Source organism: Danio rerio, chromosome 13 (assembly GCF_049306965.1).
Source record: "Danio rerio strain Tuebingen ecotype United States chromosome 13, GRCz12tu, whole genome shotgun sequence".
Lineage (NCBI taxonomy): Eukaryota > Metazoa > Chordata > Actinopteri > Cypriniformes > Danionidae > Danio > Danio rerio.
In genome coordinates, this window is record NC_133188.1 from 24,486,775 (window position 1) to 24,506,733 (window position 19,959).

Here is a 19,959-nt window from a genome sequence, read left to right on the forward strand (position 1 = left end):
CATTTTTCTACACAGGGTAAAGTGACATTTAAAGGCTTATCTAGGTTAATTGGGTTAACTAGGCAGGTTAGGATAATTAGGCAAGTTATTGTATGATAATGGTTTGTTCTGTAGACTATTGGAAAAAAATATATAGATTAAAGGGGGTTTAATAATTCTGATTTCAACTGTACATAGTAGTTAAAGCCACGTAAAACAAAATGGGACTTTTATTATGTTTTCATTTTATACTACCATTGCCCTTTACATTATCCCTATATTTTATTTCATTTTAGCAATGCAACTGACATATTTCAGTTCAAATCCAAGGCCAGCATTTCTTTTTCTTTTTTAATGGATTTCATTCATCTAGCATTTCATATTCTGTTGTATTTAAATGAACATTTAGTGCTTTTTTGACAGAAGCTTTTGATGATCTTGTTCCAGAAACGTTAAATACTAAATAGTCACTATTTTAATAGGTACACCACTTTTAAGGTCGCTGCTTTTATCTCCATCAGGAATGAGCTCTTAACCTCATGGAGACTGTCCCTGAAACACTCTACACTGCTTTCGATAAAAGCATCTATTAAATCACTGTTTACTAACTGTGACTCTTTCTCTCTCTTTTTCTAGGTGTAAAGAGGGTTTCCAGGGCATTCGCTGTGACCAGTTCCTGCCCAAGACTGACTCCATCCTCTCAGACCCAAGTAAGTGGTCTTGCGTTTTGCTTTATTAAATTATTTACAGGTAAATGCATACGTTTACCCTTCTCTGTCCAGAGGAAATGCCACATGTGTATGTATTGCACAACACTTTTGAAATAGTTTTGAAATGAGTCAACAAGGGTCGCTGATGTGATAAGAGAGAAATGGCTCTATAACTTTCAGCTTCTAACCAAATGAATGCTTAACCTCCGTGGACCATAATGCATTTATGCAGTTATTTGCCAATAACAACAAGGCTTTGCAGTTTGCATTCTTACAGACACTGTTGTCATAGAAACCTTGTCATTACCAAAGTGTCATAACATTTTCATATTTTCCTGACAGGAACAGATTTCTAGATTTTCCCACCCACTCAGCTAATAGCTGTATATCTGCACACTTCTACTGAACCTGAACGTTTCTTTTCTGACTAATATATACAGTTTTATTGAATTGGACAGTGACTCTTTGCTTGCATGCAGATGTTGTGCTAGTGTGTGTGTGTGTGTGTGTGTGTTGTGTTTGTCTAATCACAGGTAGTGGTTGCATGTGTGTGCAGTGAGTAAGTCCACTTGATGAGTCACAAATGGAGCCTGATTATGAGGGGTTCTGTTTGTTGACCTTCTTTTACTGAACTATCAGGGCCATTTTTATGAAGGATTATAAATGAGCCGCTCAAGAAATCCCAGTGATCGCCTGGTAAATAGTGTAACATGAATCCCACCACCAGCTTGCAATGCAAAACAAATATCCTTATACTAAACAAAAATTAAACTTGCATATATCAACAATCATATGCCCACAGTAACTGGATAACATCCATATCTTTAAAATATATTATCATAGCAGATTGATCTGCTTTGTACATGTTTATTAAAGAAATTAAGTGAATTAGTCTATGATTGTTTGTGCCAGACAGGCTTGTCTGAATATTTCAAACACAGATATGCAGAAAATGTTCAGAAAATGAGAAAATATTCATTGTTCTATCTGTGAAAATTGCAGCCCGCCATCATTGGAAATACTTGTTACTCTGGGTACATCTCATTGCACTTTTCAAATGAAAAATCCATTAGAGGGCGCTGTCTACATTTTAGCAAATCTGAAATTCGCTGCTAAGGGTAAGTTTTTTTATATGCTTCAGATGCCCTTCCTTCTTGTACATCTCCACAAGAACGTGAGGCTTGTAGTAAAGATCCCCTCACAAACCAATTACCTACACTCTCCCATAAACCCAACTATTAATGTTTCAAACATAAGAAAAATTTTTTTTTTTTAAATAGTAGACACAATTAAGTTGTTTTGTGGTACAGTGGTCTCTCGTTATAGCGCGGTTTGCCATACATTTTAGAATGGTAAACATAGGTTTATATCAGTGTACACACAATGCAAGTCAGCAGCTGTCTAGCTATGACTCAGGACACTGTTCATATTTCTGTCACCCCACAGGGCTCCACCTGAATAATTTCATTTTAATAACGTGAATGTGCACGTCTGATATGCATTATTTCCAACTCTCATGTGTGTGGCGCAACGGGTGTGTGACCCCCTTAGGGATGGAGACTGCTTTAGCTTTGTAGATCAGTGACTGCAGTAAAAAGAACATAACGCTACCAACATTATCCAACAAAAGCTAAAAAGCTTTATAAATCTTGCTGACAGAGATGCATGTTTGCTCTTGACAACAGGTTTTAATCTTTAGTTTCATTCTATCATACTGGACTTATTTTCCATGAAGGTTTTAACTTTGAGAGTTTTTAAACAAGAGAGCAAAGTTTGAAAATGTTCATGTCTGTTTGAGAAAAATGTATAAAGTTTGTAGTGAGGGGTTTTACAGCCTTAAAACATCTATAATACATGTAAAAAAATAAAAGCTGACTTAAGGGATTTCACCTATTGCAGGTTATTTTTAGAATGTAACTCCCGTGAATAACTAGGGACCACTGTATTTATTTGGAGTTGTGCAGACTACACAACATAATCCTATTTTGTTGATAATGTCTCTGCATTTCATTATTGTGAAAATGAACTGCATTCCATGGCATTATACTGCCCAGTAGCATTCGTTTTGCTGTCAAATGTACTAGTATATTTTTTACCTAGTCTGATACATAAGTCTCAATTTCTCATTCGGCATTCAGATGGTTGAGTCAGAATTTGGTGTAAACAACGTACATCTTGGATCCACCCTGCCTTGTATAAATAGTTTGGGCTGATGGTTGTTTAATGGTGCGAGGGGAATTTTTTTTTGTCACACTTTTACCCCTAAATATTAATTGTAATCGTTGTAACAACTGTTAAAACACCACACATAGCTCATTAACACTCATGGCACTGGACTCACTCCACACCTATGAATCTCAGCCCTACCATTATTATCACAACAATTGATTATCATTTGAATGCTATAGCCTTGAGTTGCTGACCATGTTCATCCATGTTATCCAGCAGGATAATGCATAACGTTATAAAGCTCAAATCATCTCAAAGATGAGCTCAATGTTAATGGCCTCTACAGTGTCCAGATCTCACATTTGGGATGGAACAGGAGATTCAGACCATAAAAATGCAGCCCAAAAATTTGCATCAAATGTAATATGCAATCATATCAATATAGTTCAAAACCTTTGAGGAATCTTTCCAGAACCTTGTTTAATCACAATGAATGAATCAAGTGGCCAAGGCATGTTCAATGCACATTATTTGCCTGCGCTGTCTACATTTCTTTCCTTTTTTTCATTTCCAATTCACAAAAGAAGTCGTAAAAGTCAAATAACAGTACATATGTGCCCAGAAAACCAGCATAGGACAATACCTCATCTTGTATGCCTGAGTTGGAGCACTAGGATGTGGCAGATCTGCCGCTGCAAACCAATTCCATAAACCTCATTTACATACAAAGGAATTGTGTTTGTGTTGAAAAGAATGACGGCGATTTCATTTAAATATTCACAGCGCAGCTCTGTTTTAGAGCATTTAGCACTTCGCTGAACAACATTGTGTCTTCTTTGTGAATAATACATAGATTTTTGGCATTCGTACCCAATTAAGTCACCACATACTGTGATGACATACATTAGCTTGCATAGCATTGTTTGTAAAAATCATCTTGCTCTGGTCTGTGTCTCTTCCTCCTACTTCACTTGAAGGTTAATGAACAACGCTGTAATCTCCTGAATGGCACCCTGAAGGAGTTTGGCACAGATCTGCTCCACAAGTCTGCCAAGTCTTAGCCCCTTCTTATCATTTTTGGCACAGAGGCGAGGAGCCACCTATTGGGCGAATGAAAAATAAAAATTAAGCACAGCAGAGTAACCAATTTCAGACATGTCACAACGGCAAATTGTGAATAATGAGCTTACCACTCAATTCAGACAATAATAGCTCCGTTGAAGGAGAATTTAGCAGCGTGACAAATGACCATTGTGAAATAAAAGTCACACACATATTTTATGTTCTAGACACAACATATCATACAATACATGATGATGGACTGTGCTTTATACCTCTTATATTTCCGTAATCTCACCGGTATCTCTTCCTGTTCAGATGGTGCTCTTGCCTGTTCACATTCACAAGATATTCATCAGCACAGGAACACAAGTAGACAGGCTCTCAGTGTTTAAAGTATAGGATAGCAGTAATGGGTTCACTTACAGGACAGGCACACACAGCCAAAGTCTCTCCTGTGCTGCTGTTAAAAGCAACATTCACTGAGGAGAGGGACACCCAGGGTCACTGTGTCCTTGAGTTAGATGGCCAGGGCTTTCATCACACATCTCTCAACCTCTTTTCCTTTCAGTGTGTCACTATCCATACAACCTTTGTTTGATTATCTGCAGGGGTACAATTACAACAGTCACTGTACAAAAAAAATGGATTCTGTTATCAGGTACTCACCCTTATGTCGTTACAGACCTGTATGACTTTCTTTCTATTGTGAAAAACTGCAGAAGAACATATTTCTTCTGTTCATACAATGACAAAGTCAGTGGGCTCCATTTTACTTGCATTATAATGACAAAAACTGACTTTTTATATATATTGTGTGCTTTCCACAACAGAAAGATTAGGTATCACTTTTTAATTTAGGTATCAGTTTAATTACCAATTTGCACTATTAACTAGTGGCATATGACTTGCCTACTATTAAGATATTCATTGTTTATTAGTACTTATTAACAATAATCTTATTCTACATCCTTATCCTGCCCAATACCCACTGTAAACCTAAACTACTACCTTACTAAATTGTATTCAGCAGTAAATTAGTAGTTTATTGAGCTGAAAATTTTTTAGTGTGAACTGTCATCAGTATCTTGTGGGAAGTACTGTGAGTACTTTTACTCAAGTACTACTAGAATTGAATATGTTCACTCTATTGCATTTTGAAGAGGAGAAAAATATGTACTTCTTAAACTTCATAAAGACCTTATTTTATAGGTCACCATGACTAAAAATATTCAATATTCTAAATCATGTTCAAAATTTGTGGCCTATGGTTTATGGCCAGATATTCAAAGCGTTCAGTTTGTAAAATAAAAAAAGAAATGCATGAAAAGTAATGCAACAATAGCCTAAGAGACTAGAGCCTGCAGATTTACAATAATAATAATAATAATAATAATAATAATAATAATAATAATAATTATTATTATTATTATTATTATTATTATTATTATTATTATTATTATTATTATTATTATTATTTTGCATGATGGCTAAGTGGTCGCTGGTTCGAGTTCTGGCTTAGCCAGTTGATGTTTCTGTGTGGAGTTTGCATGTTCTACCCTTATTCAAGTTGGTTCCTTCCGGTTTTCTCTACGGTCCAAAGACATGCGCTATAGGTGAATTGGATGAACTAAATTAGCCATAGTGTATGAGTGTGTGTGTGAATGCCAAGGTGTAAAGGTGTTTCCCAGTAATCGGTTGTGGCTGGAAGCCATAAAACATTTGCTGAAATAGTTGGCGGTTCATTCTGCTGTGAGAACCCCTGATGACTTTTTTTTTTGTATTATTGCAGCAGGAATGTTGTCTTTTGTTTTTTTTTCTTATGTGGAACTACTTTTGTAGGTGGACAAGCTGTGATTTTAAAACTTGATTGGATCAAGTTTTTGTTAATAGAAAAGCATGTGATAAGGTGGAAGTTAGATGCTATTCTTTTGTGTGTGTTTTTTATGCATTTTACCCATGTACAACCATCTCACTATGTCTCCAGTGTCATATAAATTCAAAGATGCTGACCCAGGTTCAAGAAAACATATATGCTGAATTATTACAATAAGTTCCTAAGATAACACCATGATCAAGCAGCTGGAGCCAAACATTTGCAGCGCATAACACCACATCTGCTGCATTCCAAGTAAATTTGAGAAGATATAAAAAATCACTTGAAATCAAAAGCACACAACGTATTTGAAACACATATGCAGTTTTAGAAGGTTTTTTTCTTATTCCTGCAAGATCAGCCACACTGATGAAAAAAAAAGTTTTGAAACATAAAATGTGCATCTGTTTTTAGCTGAAAAGAACACTAGATGCCAATAACCGTCCTTCTCAGCCTAATTTTAATTATTGGACAAATGATCAAGTAATGAAGAGTCTCTGCACGGTTCCATGTATAATACTATGTTATGACCTCAAAACACTTGTGTGTATAGATGAAAACCAAAAACCGAACAAACAGAAGCAGATGCACAATACTAGATAACACTTATTGCAACAAGGTTACATATTGTAAGTATATAAAAAAAACCTATATTAATAATATACACTGTCAAAAATTTTGTAATTTAAAGGTTTATTTCTGGCAGCTGGGGTGCCAGAAAAAAAAACTTAAAATAACGGCCGTTAAATTACATAAATTTACTGTAAAATAACAGAGGTTGAATTATAGACATTTACCAAAAATTTTAATTCAGGGAAATATTGATAATTTAATGTCCATTATTTTACAGTAAATTTCTGTAAATTAACAGCCGTTATTTATTTTGTATTTTTTTCCAGCACCCTAGCTGCTGGAAATAAACTGTACATGTACTGATTTATTTTACAGTGTATTATATAATGTATATTAATAATATATCAACTATATAAATGAAAGATACATTTTTTACAACATTCATGTTTGTTAATGTTAGTTAATGAAAATAGTCATATTGTTAGTTTTTGTTAACTCACAGTGCATTGATATATTAGTAAATGTTAAGATATTGCCAAGAAATGCTCTACAACTGATGTTCATTCTTAATATTGGTAAACACACTAACTAACATAACTTATGGAACCTTATTGTAAAGTGTAACCCAATATTTTATCAGCTAGGCAATTAAGTGTGAAAATGACTACATCGTTGAGGGAAATGTACAAATTACTATTTTGCTACATTAAATAAAGTCAACCAATGTTTCATATTATTTAGGTTAATGTTTCCATTTTTTATTTATTTCAAATAAATGGAAAATGGCGACGCAGTGGTGCAGTAGGCAGTCCTGTCACCTCACAGCAAGAAGGTCGCTGGTTCGAGCCTCGTTTGGGTCAGTTGGGGTTTTTGTGTGAAGTTTGCATGTTCCCCCTGCGTTCGCGTGGGTTTCCTCTGGGTGCTCCGGTTTCCCCCACAGTCCAAAGACATGTGGTACAGGTAAATAGGCTGTCTATAGTGTATGAGTATGAATGAGTGTGTGTGAATGTTTCCCAGAGATGGGTTGCGGCTGGATGGGCATCCGCTGCGTAAAACATGTGCTGAATAAGTTGCCGGTTAATTCCGCTGTGGCGACCCCGGATTAATAAAGGAACTAAGCCGAAAAGAAAATGAATGAATGAATAAACGGAAAATCATTAAGTACAAAAAATTATGGAAAAGTGTTGTTGCATTTTACTGTTACCACCGTTTTTATAAAGTTACCACACAGCAAAAACATATTATATTCACTTTTTCTTGCTGTTTCTAACTACTTATTTAGAATGACTTGAAACAAGTTTTTTTGGCGGACAATTAAATTGTTTTACGTTCAATAAATCTAATTTTGTAAAAACAATTAAGTTAATCAATTTGTGTTGGGTCAACATGTAGAAATATTGTGGAACCCAGCATTTTTACAGTGTTCATAAATGTTTGTGAATTTGACTGAAATTGCAACTTTTTTACTAGAATATTATATTTGTACTCAGAGCTGCACTGATAAATGCCACCCTTATGACTTGGAACAGAAAATAGCTCTCAAATTAACCTTCCCTTTCAACTCAGTATGCTAATGTATTTTTTTTTTTGTACATTGGCATATTCAGGCGTTTTAAAAATGTGATTAAAGTCTTACATTAGTACTTCTACCCCACTCTTCATCACTTAAATTTTTCAGAACAAAAAGTTCATGTGATTTCATAGGATGTCTGTTTTGCCTTTCATTATCACAGACGCTGGGCATGGCGGCAATTGCAGTACCATTGGGGCAACAAACTAATGGTGGCAGTCCCTAGAGCCAATTTACCTTACGGTGTTAGAAAGCAAAGCGCAAGCGTAAAGATAAATTTCATATCGATTGCTGCAATTCATCAGCTGAAGCCTGGTACAAATCCGCTTGTTCACACTTGTAAAATATTCACCCCAGTCTGCGGTAATGCTTTCAGATGGGTCATTTACAGTGAGATATATATCTTGTCAGCCCGCCTCATAATGAAGATGCGAATTGTATGCTGATTTCTACTGCATATTGTCACCATATTCTCCTGCATGCTGGTTTCCTTGGCAACCTACCATGTAGGCAGGGTTACAGGGGCTATTTTTCTTATTTATGTACCTTGGCTGAGATTAAAATGCATGTAGCAAAGCTAATTTTAACCAATTGAGCTTCTATTAGCTACCTGACTGAAGACGGTCTACTTATTGCATTTTTCTATGATACCTCAATTAAGCATGCGTCTGACATCAATTGAAGCAAATGTCAGGAGTACTCAATGCATCCGATTTATAGCAATCATGTACGACATGATTTATTCACTTAGGGTATAATACAAAGCACCACTTTGTGCGTACATGTCTATTCTTTTTGATTGGCAGAGACCTATTAGCTCTCAATTCCTTGTGTCCCTGAAGGGACTCGCTGCTTATTTGCGCTGTTATCTGTTTGTTATTTCTACTTTGAGAGCATCCTCCTAATTTCAAAGCTTTTACACTAGCAGTACCTTTGTTTTGTGTGTGTGTGTGTGTGTGCGTGTGTGTGCGTGTGTGTGCGTGTGTGTGTGTGTGTGTGTGTGTGTGTGTGTGTGTGTGTGTGTGTGTGTGTGTGTGTGTGTGTGTGTGTGTGTGAGTGTGAGTGTGTGTGTGTGTGTGTGTTTGGCCAGATTCCCTGCTGGTCACAATGTGTGTTTACTGAATAGCGAGTCTGTGGTTATTAGCAGTCTCTTTGTGATGATGGCTCAGCCAGAGGCAGCAGGTGAGCAGGGCTAAGTAATTGTCAGACTTGCTGATTAGAGTGGATCCTCACAGCCTTTGGGCTTCTTATATTTGAATGATTTAGGGTATAAGAGCTTCTCGTCATTTCATCCTCTCTGTCTAGATGACAGTGTTATTGGCCTTTTGTAACTTTTCATTTAAAGGGCAAGTCACAGGAATGATTAGTTATCAAAGACAGTGGCATCATGTTCATACGTGATTCTCATTGCAGCGGATTATGTAAATCAGGCCAATATAATATATCTGTAATCATCAGGAAATGTCACCCACTCACGATTAGCAGCAGGATACCTTGAGCACCTTGGGGTTTAACTCAAGATCAAATATCAAAATTTGTCTTGATTAATTTCTGAACTGAATGCTAATTAAATGAAGCCATGACTAAATTATTTTATTTTCCTCTCAAGCAAGATGAATAGACAATATTATTATATTATATTATATTATATTATATTATATTATATTATATTATATTATATTATATTATATTATATTATATTATATTATATTATATTATATTATGTTATATACTGTACATGAATAAATAACAAGAATTGTTGATGAAAGTGAATGACAATATGTTAATGCTTGTTTTTAAATGCTTTTTTTGCATCTGCAAAGGACACCTTCACAGAGCCTGGATGAGAAGGACTAGTTTAAATGCATCTTTATTTATATTACATTGCAATTGTATAAATATGCATGCATATTAAAGCTGGACATTTTTCAACTATAATAAAATGTAATATAATATAATGTAATATAATATAATATAATATAATATAATATAATATAATATAATATAATATAATATAATATAATATAATATAATATAATATAATATAATATAATATAATATTATATAATAATCATCTTTAGCTCCTTTCACACAGCGATATCGGTAAATATCTGGTAAATAACTGGAACTATTTTACTGGGAAAAAAAATGCTTTTTTTTTGGAATTCTTCCACATCCATTCTAACCAGAAATTAGCTCTGAACGGCTGCACTTGTATTTGTAAAAATTTAAGGAGTCTTTTGTTTGAGCTTTTGTTGATGGTGTCACTTTTTTTTAAAGCTTTAGCATTCATGCAGCTGCTTTGTCCCAGAGAAATCCAAAGCTAGAAGCGCGAACCACAGCTAAATATTTACACATTTGACTACATTACAAATTCTGTGGACGGATAAGTATTGTGAACAACTTGGATGAAAAAATATGGAGGAACACTTTCGCATGTCGAAATGTACGTAATATGTGTGTGTGCTGGCGCTCACCAGAGCACTTCAAGTGCACACGCGTCTAGCAACTGAAGCAGAGCTTGAAGGTAAACAAACAGCGGTTTATCATTAGCACTTTATCGATCGACAGTTGGCATTAGGAGGGAACATAGAAACTTTATCTGACTTGTATCTAGCAGCTAAATGTGTCTGTAAAAGTACCAAAGGCTTTTATTTTCATAAACAGCATGGATATAAATGCAAATAAATGCAAAATGCTCTTTCCTGCATTTTTCCTTCTGCATTCACACGGAGCAGCATTCTGGCAAATTAGCGGTATTGTTAAAATTGCCGGAATGATTATACCAGTATTTTTAAAAAGGTCCTGTTCACACATGATCCCTTTCTGGAAAAATTTGCGGAAAGGTCTGTATGTGTGAAAGGGCTTTTTAAATGATGTGATTAGCAATGCATATTACTAATCATAAATTAAGTTGTGATGATATATTATTGGTAATAAAAAAAATTACTAAAAACCTTCAAGCTTTCTTTAGCATTCGAAGGATTTTTGTCATTTTATTATGAATTGAACTTCTGAACTGTCTTTAAATCCACAGCTGAGTGATGCACCGAATTGATTCCCGTTTCTCCTTTACTCACTATCATGGAAAGTTAAAGATATCAACTTTGCTTTGTAACTAGCACTCTCATCTTGTCTTATCTCATCTGTTGGAGGTTTCACACACGTCTGCCGCTTTTCAGATCTGTCGGTGCTGGCGTATCTCCTCTCATTTCACAGTGCTAGGCACTGTCAGTCCTCTGGCCTCCTTAATGTCTAAACATTATGAGGCTCTCCTTTAATAATACTTCCTAAGCCTCTCAATCTCCCCAGCATCGCTTAGTCTGTCAATCAGCCCCGTAGGCTTCTTCTCTTCACCTTTATTCGGAAGCCATGAGCACTTCAGAGTTATTACCCATAATGCCCTGGGAGGAACACAGCATCATCCTTACAATGACAAACAATGGGGAGCTGAGATAGTGCTGACATGTACAGTCTGTCTGGCGGTTCATAAAAAGACTTTTGTAAGTCTGATGTAACATGAATAGCAAAGGAAAGACAGAAGGGAAGGGAGGAGAAAAGGACAGTAATTGGTTCTATCCAGCTGAGTCTGTCCACCAGCTGTCTCAGCACATCCAACGATCATTTCCACCTCAGAGTACTGGACAAACTTTGCCATTTTACTTATAATGGCAGCTGTAATGGCAATCGGCTCTTTGTTACTACTTAAGCTGATGGTAATACTGACCACAAAGTGAGAATAAAGGTCATGGCAGTGTCTGACGTGAGCAGAAGACGTTGCGCTTGTATGGCTTTAATGGTAGTGGATTGATGAAAACTGATATCATAATGGCTCACACTATTGAATTTGAGGGTGCTGAGGGCGTCTAATACCCTCACTCAAACACTTCTGTAAGAAACATACAGTACCGTTGTTACATCAAGTGTGAACAACCATATTTGCTCCAAACTTTGTTTGCTCACACAGGAGTACAACTTACATGGGCAGCTTGTGTTTAATAGTTTAAAGTTTTCTGCAGACAGGCTTGTGGTTGAAGTTTTTATAAAGAATCTATATTAAGACTATAAAAGGTCTTTAGATCTTCAGACTATTGAGTCTGTACTCAACAGCAGCTTTTATTGACTGAGGACTATCTAAGAAGCCATCTCTCCGACATGGAGACAAGCTAGTAAGAGTTATGCAAGTAAACTTCACTACCATGAACTCAAGAGGCACACCAGTGACTGACATTAGAAACTGCAGCAATGTTCTATGTACTTCCACCTCCTGTGATGAAAATCCCACTGACAACAAGTAGAATCAGAGGGGCTAAACTGGTGCTGTGACCTGGATTTAAAGAGGTGGTCAGTGCAACAGAGGCCTGGTAGTAAAGATGTACTTACACTGGGCAAAGTTGCCTTGTACTGAGCTCCAGAGCGATTGTCCTCCTTCTGCCACCCCCTCTGTACTGCAATCAAATGGATTGCTAGTATTTGAGAAGCACACTAGTACACTAGTATTTGAGAAGCTATGATCTTTGGCACCCTTGTATGTACTTCCACCTCCCATCGTGGAAAGGAATACCCCTGAAAACAGATGGGTTATATTGGTTCTGTGAGCTTGATTGAAGGTTTAAAACGGGGAAATGTAACGAAGGCTTGCTAGCGAAGACGTACTCACACAAGCCAAAGTTGCCTTGTACTAAGCCCAAGAGCAATTGCCCCTCCTTCTAATATCTCTTCTGGACTGCGGTGTAATGAAGCATGTCAAGTGAACTTCCCTCAGCTGGGTTTAAGAGGTGTACTAGCAAGAGTCCTGTGATGTTTGCATTGCTTGCAAGTGCATCCACCTCCCGGTTTGAATCCCTCTTGAAAGCAAGACAAGTAGAACCGGATGGTTACATTGGGTCTATGTTCTGGATGGGAGTAGGATTTGGGTAGGTTGAGGGTAATAGAAGTATGTGAGGAACTTCACTGTCCTGGCCTCAAAAGGTAGAATAGACCCTGGCCTAAAGCCTTTAATCTTTGAGGTCCTATATGTGCGTCCACCTCCTGTGCTATAAGTTCTAGTTCAAGAAGCTCCCTAGCAGCTGATTTGCTGAGTACAGCAAACCAACCCTTGGTGACCTGGATGGGAGTAAGTGTAAGAGAGGTCAGCTACTGTAGTATGGCATTGCCAAACTACTCACTGTTACCTTGTACTAAACCGAGTTTGATATTCTCTTCTCCCAACTCTCCCACTGGTTTCTATAAAATCCCTAGACTGTCTAATAGATTAATCATTCATGCAGCGCAATGATTTTCACTTAACTGTATTCCATGTATTAGAAGATAATTATAGAGGCAGCTGATGTTGGAGGAGTTTGCAGCTTTACTTGCAAACTACAATTCATGATTATCAATAAAGTGAAAACCAGACCAATTATAAACCTAAATGTGCCTGGATTAATGAAATTAATTGAAAATCCACCCATTCAATATCCATAAAATGTAAGCTGCTGTTATGAAGACAGTATCACACAAAAAATACAAATAGGATAATTAGGTGTCCCATAATTCAGCATGGTTGGCAATCACACATTAAAACTGTATCTGAGCCCAATTGATCTGCACCCCGAGCCCACCTCCCTCCAAGCAGGCCACACTTTGAAGCATTCACACTAATCAAATCAACTAAATTTTGAGGTTTTAACATGCCTGGGCATGATTCAGAACGCCTAGTGCGAGTAGAACAGTTTGCTTTGTTCAGGGTTATTTAGGGGCATGAAAAAGTCAATGACCCTACAATAATAGGCTGCTGTGCAACCAATAATCAAGTTTCCACTAAGTGCCTTAAAGCAGACTCTTGGACATCTTTAAGTGGCCTTTTAGAAGAGGTCTCGTGATTTCCACATACTTTTTAAAATGGATTTTTTTATTTTAAATACCGAGATGTGCTCATGGTCCCAGTTGTAAATACAATGTCTCCCTCCATGAGAAGAATTATCATCACAACAGCTTCAATTTAAGCATCATGACACACATCTCTCACAGAAATCATGTTCAACCCTTTAGAAATCCAAGTCAAATGCCATCTTGAAAAAATTGTTCAGTATTTTCCCATTTTGTGTGCCTTATGCATCCTGCTTTCAGCCGGTCCTTGGGCATCTGAGGCTGAGACGACATATATTTTAAACCTGGCCTATTACATTCCATATATACAGTTTGAAGCGTATGCATGACACAAATCATTTTTATTCACTCATATTCTTAGTATAGATCTGGTTGAACATGACCTATGAGCCATTGAGATCGTTTTGCACCCACTATAGTTTATTCATGACTGTCGGGATCCCATGGTCCTGCCAGTTCTCATCCTATACAGCTGTCCAATTTAGACACAGCTTTTTCTCTTTCTGTGTCATCCACTGGTATGTCATGAAACTGTCTCAAATGCTTGAGAAAAGATACTTGAAAACGGTTGTAGCCATAGGCAGTTTAACTGATGAGTCACCCACATCCAGTGTGTGTGTGTGTGTGTGTGTGTGTGTGTGTGTGTGTGTGTGTGTGTGTGTGTGTGTGTGTAGAGAAAGGCAGATAAAATGTTGTTTGGCATGAGACCCTAATGTCGATCGGCAGGTGGGCATTGCTGTCCACAAACTGACTCCACAAACTGTTTTAGGGAACTTTTTATTAGGCCTCTAACTCGAACATTAGTTGGAGCTGTTGTTCACAGCACAAGGTTTTTTTAGATGGCCTTATGACAGTCTTCATGAAAGCTAGGGGTGTTTTCTGCCCTAGTGTACATACTGAATTTGGTATTGGTTTAGATTATGCTTACCAGTAATAATGGCATTCAGTTATCACTTAGCTTTAAGGTTTAGTTTACCTAAAATCTTAAATTATTTTATTAATAACTCATTCTTATGCTTTTCCATGTGACCTTAATTCATCTTCAGAAAACAAATTAAGTCCTGAAACAAATGAAAAAAAACATCCTCAAGACAGACCATATGCCTTCAGTGATTCAATTGGAATATTATCAAGTTACAAGAACACTTTTGTGTACACAAAGCAAGAATAAGGGCTTTAGATAACAGATCTTTCTCGTCATTACTTATTTAAATGTTGACAGATTTTTTTTTCATCTGTGCGATTATTCATTTAATTTATTTTATATAAAGTAATCAACATTTGAATTGGATAAAAAAATTATTCACAATTGTGCTAAAAGAAGACTTCATGTTGTTCAATGTATGAAGAGTTCAGTTGCAAAACCCTCTACATCCATCAGACCTCTTTTTTCTTAAATGAGCATTTTCTATCAGGCTCCTATAATTACGTTCAGAAGTTTCATTTTATAGATAATGAAAAGGTTATTAACTAGTAAATGAATTTTTTTTAAATGTTTTCAAAAATGTCAATTTAGTTCTTTAGTTTAGTTTAGTTTAGTTTTTAACAACGTAGATTTTCCTTGCTTCAAAACCAGCTAAATCCACCTGTGCTTTTTTTGCGAAAACCTCTAAATCCACCTATTGGGACCAGACATTGTAATTAGTTGAAAAATCACTTAAGATGCAATTATAAATTATTTTACAAAACATAAAACAAATTACACAAACCACCTGAAATTAAAAATACATAAATTTGTCAAGTAAGTGGCGGTTCATTCCACTGTGCCGCCCCCTGACAAACCAGGGACTAAGCAGAAGGAAAATGAATGAATGAAATATGTCAAGTAAGTGCTTTAATCAATAACATTAAAATTGACTTTAATTAAATATTAACAATCTGTTGTCATTTTTGATATTTGGGATTTAGATTTAATTTAAGTAGAACAATGTAAACATGGTAGATTCAAATAATGTAGTGTATAAACATTGTGAAACATCATTACCTGTGCATTATCCATTAATATAATATAATATAATATAATATAATATAATATAATATAATATAATATAATATAATATAATATAATATAATATAATATAATATAATATAATATAATTTAATATAATATAATATAATATAATATAATCAGATCTATAGGTAATATGAAGTAATACAAATAATGTAAAGTTTTATGCATTATATTTATATTTTTTAAAAATAGCTTGAATTAGCAAATAAAACAATGTAGGCCTTCTGGGCAAAAAAGGGATGCCTCTCAGACCATACTTAAGGTCTTGGTCGCGTGTTTATCCCAATAGCATCCACGTGGGAGAAACGAACAGCATCGTAGCTCTTTCTTTTGTGAAACGCAGTTGCCGTTTATTGTAAATCAGATTCATTCAAAGTAGCGTCACTGCACAAAAACACGTTATGAGTGCACGTTATACTTCCGACTGCACATTGTGCTTTCTTTTTTTTATAATGCACAAAGTTTTGAGGTAATGGACATTTTCATCTGCCATTTACTGACAGTCGCACAGTCTCATCCAGTTCATCAAACTCCCTCTTTTAAAATCGAAATTGAAAGGGAAATATGTCTCCTCATAAAAGCTGGCATATCAGCGCGCTGCTACATTGAAAACATATGATCCGATTCGCGCTTCTGATTGGTTCTCGGAATATAGCGCCAATTCCTGTCAAAGGCAGGTGGCGTTTAGCAGCTTTTGCAAACAAACTGTAATTTCTGAATGCACTGACACTGAGATTTAGATGATTTGAAGCAAATCTATTTGTTGATGTTGTAGTACGTGCCTAAAGCATTCACTCAATGTTATTATCTAATTTTTGGCTGAAGTGTCGTTTAGCGGCTTTTACATCTGGATTATATATATATATATATATATATATATATATATATATATATATATATATATATATATATATATATATATATATATATATATATACACACACACAGTATATATATATATATGTGTGTGTGTGTGTACGTGTGTGTGTGTGCGTGTGTGTGTGTGTGTGTGTGTGTGTGTGTGTGTGTGTGTGTGTGTGTGTGTGTGTGTGTGTGTGTGTGTGTGTGTGTGTGTGTGTGTGTGAGTTAGGAGTGGGAGGGGAAAATATAGATCTCTCTGTCACGGTTCATTTACAAGAGGATATGAATCTGATTGGTTTATTCAAAAGTTTATTAATAATTCATTATTTTATTTTATTTTCGTTGTGTGAAGACATCACTACTTGTTTCCACAGGAGGGCAACATATATTTGTGTTGCATCCCACATTGTATTTTATTTGAAGTTTTGAAGCGGGACATTTTTCCAAATAGGTAGAACACATGCTTAAATTAGTAATATTAAGTTAATAATAATTAAAAAGTAAATCATAATAATACAATACATATTATTATTATTATTACTATTATTATTATTATTATTATTATTATTATTATTATTGTTATGATTATTAATATTACTTAAAATAACTAATTATTTAATGCACCAAAGCTGAATAAAATCATACATGATTTTTTTTTAAGCTTCTTGATGGAAAATCGATTTTTTACTTGCGACTAATTCCCTTTATTCTTAATTTGTGTCTTGTACAATATGAATTCACATTAATTGTGAATAAGTTTCAATTTGTGTTAAATGCATAAAGAAAGTGTCCTCACTTTCTCATTTTCTGGTTGGCAAATTTCAGCAAGATTAAATGAATTGCATTTAAAGCACTTATTTGATTGTTGCATTGCCAAGACATTTTGGTGATGTTGTCCTGGGAGGCAAAGGTCAAATCACACTACCTCACTAGCTCGAACAAAAAGTGAATATCCATAAATGTCACTGCCTGAACAGCCTTAAGCTGTCTGTACCTTTGGCTAGCACTTATTTGTGTGAAGCAGGCTTCAGCTCTTTCATTTTCATGACCAAATATTGTTCCAAGTTGGATCGACCAGCGGAGATTTGATGAATACGCTTTTAATTATCACATAGGACTTTGACAAGCTTGCAAACAACACACAACCCTCAGTCGTCCCGTTAGACAGGATGAGTGCTAATGAAGGCAAGCCCAAATGATTTGTTACATTTACAGAGTCAATAATTATACAATTGGCAGAATCCTTCCTATTTTTTTCAACAACATAATTTGCTGTCTTTGAGATCTTATATTGTATGTTGATATGAATTATATCCTGTAATGTGTGTATTCATACCTATTTTCAAACCTAAAAAAGTGGGTCATGGATCTAAAGAGGTTGGGAAATATTTCACCAGAAATATTGTGTGAAAAAGCAGTTTTTACACCTCCATTTCATGAAACACACTCTTCCTCTTTCTGCCTTCTCTGTTTTTCACACTCTTTTTCTTTTTTCTGGAGTCAGTGTGTGAGATTTGGTGGCCTTCTCAGTGGAAGCAGGTATTATGTGAACATTGTGTCTGGCCTTTAGGAAGCTTAGTTTAATCTCTGATTTGTAAAGCAGGGTGGCAAAACACTTTCGCTGTCCTGCTGTGACCACTGGGCCAGACCAGCATGACCATTCCTCCTATATTTTCACTTGTAATTATTGTTTGTGAGAAAGAAAATGGCAAGGCAATACAACCATCATGAGAAAAAGCCTGTGTTTTTTTCTTTCTTTATTTTTGGTCTATGTGACTTGTTAATTAATTGTGAAGTTACAAACAGTTACCAGAAGGTTTTCTTGACTTGATAAGGGATGATTCCATGCCCAAAAAGCCTCAAAGCCATGCTATGAACGCTAAATCAGTACACTGACAGAATGTGTACTGTTGCCATACACAAATAACTGATACAGTATGTACTGTGTACAGTTACTGCATTCTTCTGAGGATCAAAATGGAATAAAAATAGTATGGAACTTGCTGTTATGCACAAGCTGAAAAATCATGAACATTTGGATGGAAGCAGCTTTATGAGATGTAGAGATATTTGATTAGGCTTTATTATCTGTTTTCTTTGGAGAGTAATAATAGTTTATGATCAGCCCCAAATTGGCTGATAGTTCTGTTTGTTTTAGAGCAGGAGCCTGACTGGACTTTCAAAAATATTTCAAAATGTGAATTGGGTTTAATGCAACATTGCTGAATAAAAGCATTATGCAACAGTGTTGCAAAAATCTGTAATTAAAAAATGTTTAACCTTTAAATAATATTTATTATCTACAGTGAATCCAAATATAGCATTTGCAAGAAAATTAATGTAAAAAAAGAATTTATATATATATATATATATATATATATATATATATATATATATATATATATATATATATATATATATATATATATATATATATATATATATATATATATATATATATATATATGTAACGAGTGCTCAGACAAAGATGGATCCATGTGCAGTACGTTTATTGTATAAATGAGATAAAATAGGAAGAAGTATATACTCAAGTGTACAGCAGAAGAGTACGGTGTAGCAGACAGGTGACTAGAAATCGGCATCGGGTAACAGGCTGGGATCAGGGCTGGCAGCAGAGATTCAGAGTCCAAAGGCAGGCAAATGTTCAGGGCAGGCGGCAATATAAATACAGGGTCAAGAAACAGTCCGGGTTGGCTACAAGAAGAAATCAGAGTCAGGGAAAACGCTCAGAAATGTCTGCAGGGCAAAACAAGACTTCGCACTGAAGCAGCGTGAGAGTGCTGCTTATATGTGTGTGGAATGTGATTGGAGATGTGTGTCAGGTGTGTCTGAAATCAGTGTAGATGGATGACGTAATGTCAATAGTCCGGTGATGATGACCTCTGCTGGTTAGTGAAGGGAATAGCTGGGACCGAGCCGGTGACAATATATATATATATATATATATATATATATATATATATATATATATATATATATATATATATATATATATATATATATATATAAATTCAATAAACTCATTACAGTTTGACAAATATTACAGCTGTAGGACAACATAATGACAACATAATGTACTTTTTATGTTGTCATAATATGTACATTACGCAGTTTATTCATAAGGATAGTGCCTATTTTAAATATTTATAATTTCTGAGATACAGCACGTCGGCATCCAGAGCAAAGACAGTTGATGTTGTTCATCCACAAGATGGCAACAGAGACCGCATAATATGCGCTTAGAGGAGAAAAGATTTGT

At 35.5% G+C, this 19,959-nt stretch overlaps 1 protein-coding gene and 1 long non-coding RNA gene across 6 annotated transcripts in view; one reads left to right on the plus strand and one right to left on the minus strand.

The window, feature by feature from the left end:
• nrg3a (neuregulin 3a) overlaps window positions 1–19,959 on the plus strand; it is a 600,542-nt gene that overhangs the window by 504,815 nt on the left and 75,768 nt on the right. For all 5 annotated transcript variants that reach the window (XM_073920787.1, XM_073920788.1, XM_073920784.1 and 2 more), the window contains one exon: window positions 616–689. In XM_073920787.1, the coding sequence (XP_073776888.1) occupies window position 689 (1 nt within the window). In that variant the 5' untranslated portion in view covers window positions 616–688. The remainder of the gene's footprint in view (window positions 1–615; window positions 690–19,959) is intronic.
• Window positions 348–19,394, minus strand: LOC141377171 (uncharacterized). Its single transcript, XR_012389278.1, has 4 exons — window positions 19,228–19,394; window positions 4,344–4,522; window positions 4,193–4,248; window positions 348–3,958 (listed from the first exon to the last, which is right to left on the minus strand). It is a non-coding gene; the product is annotated as an uncharacterized lncRNA (long non-coding RNA).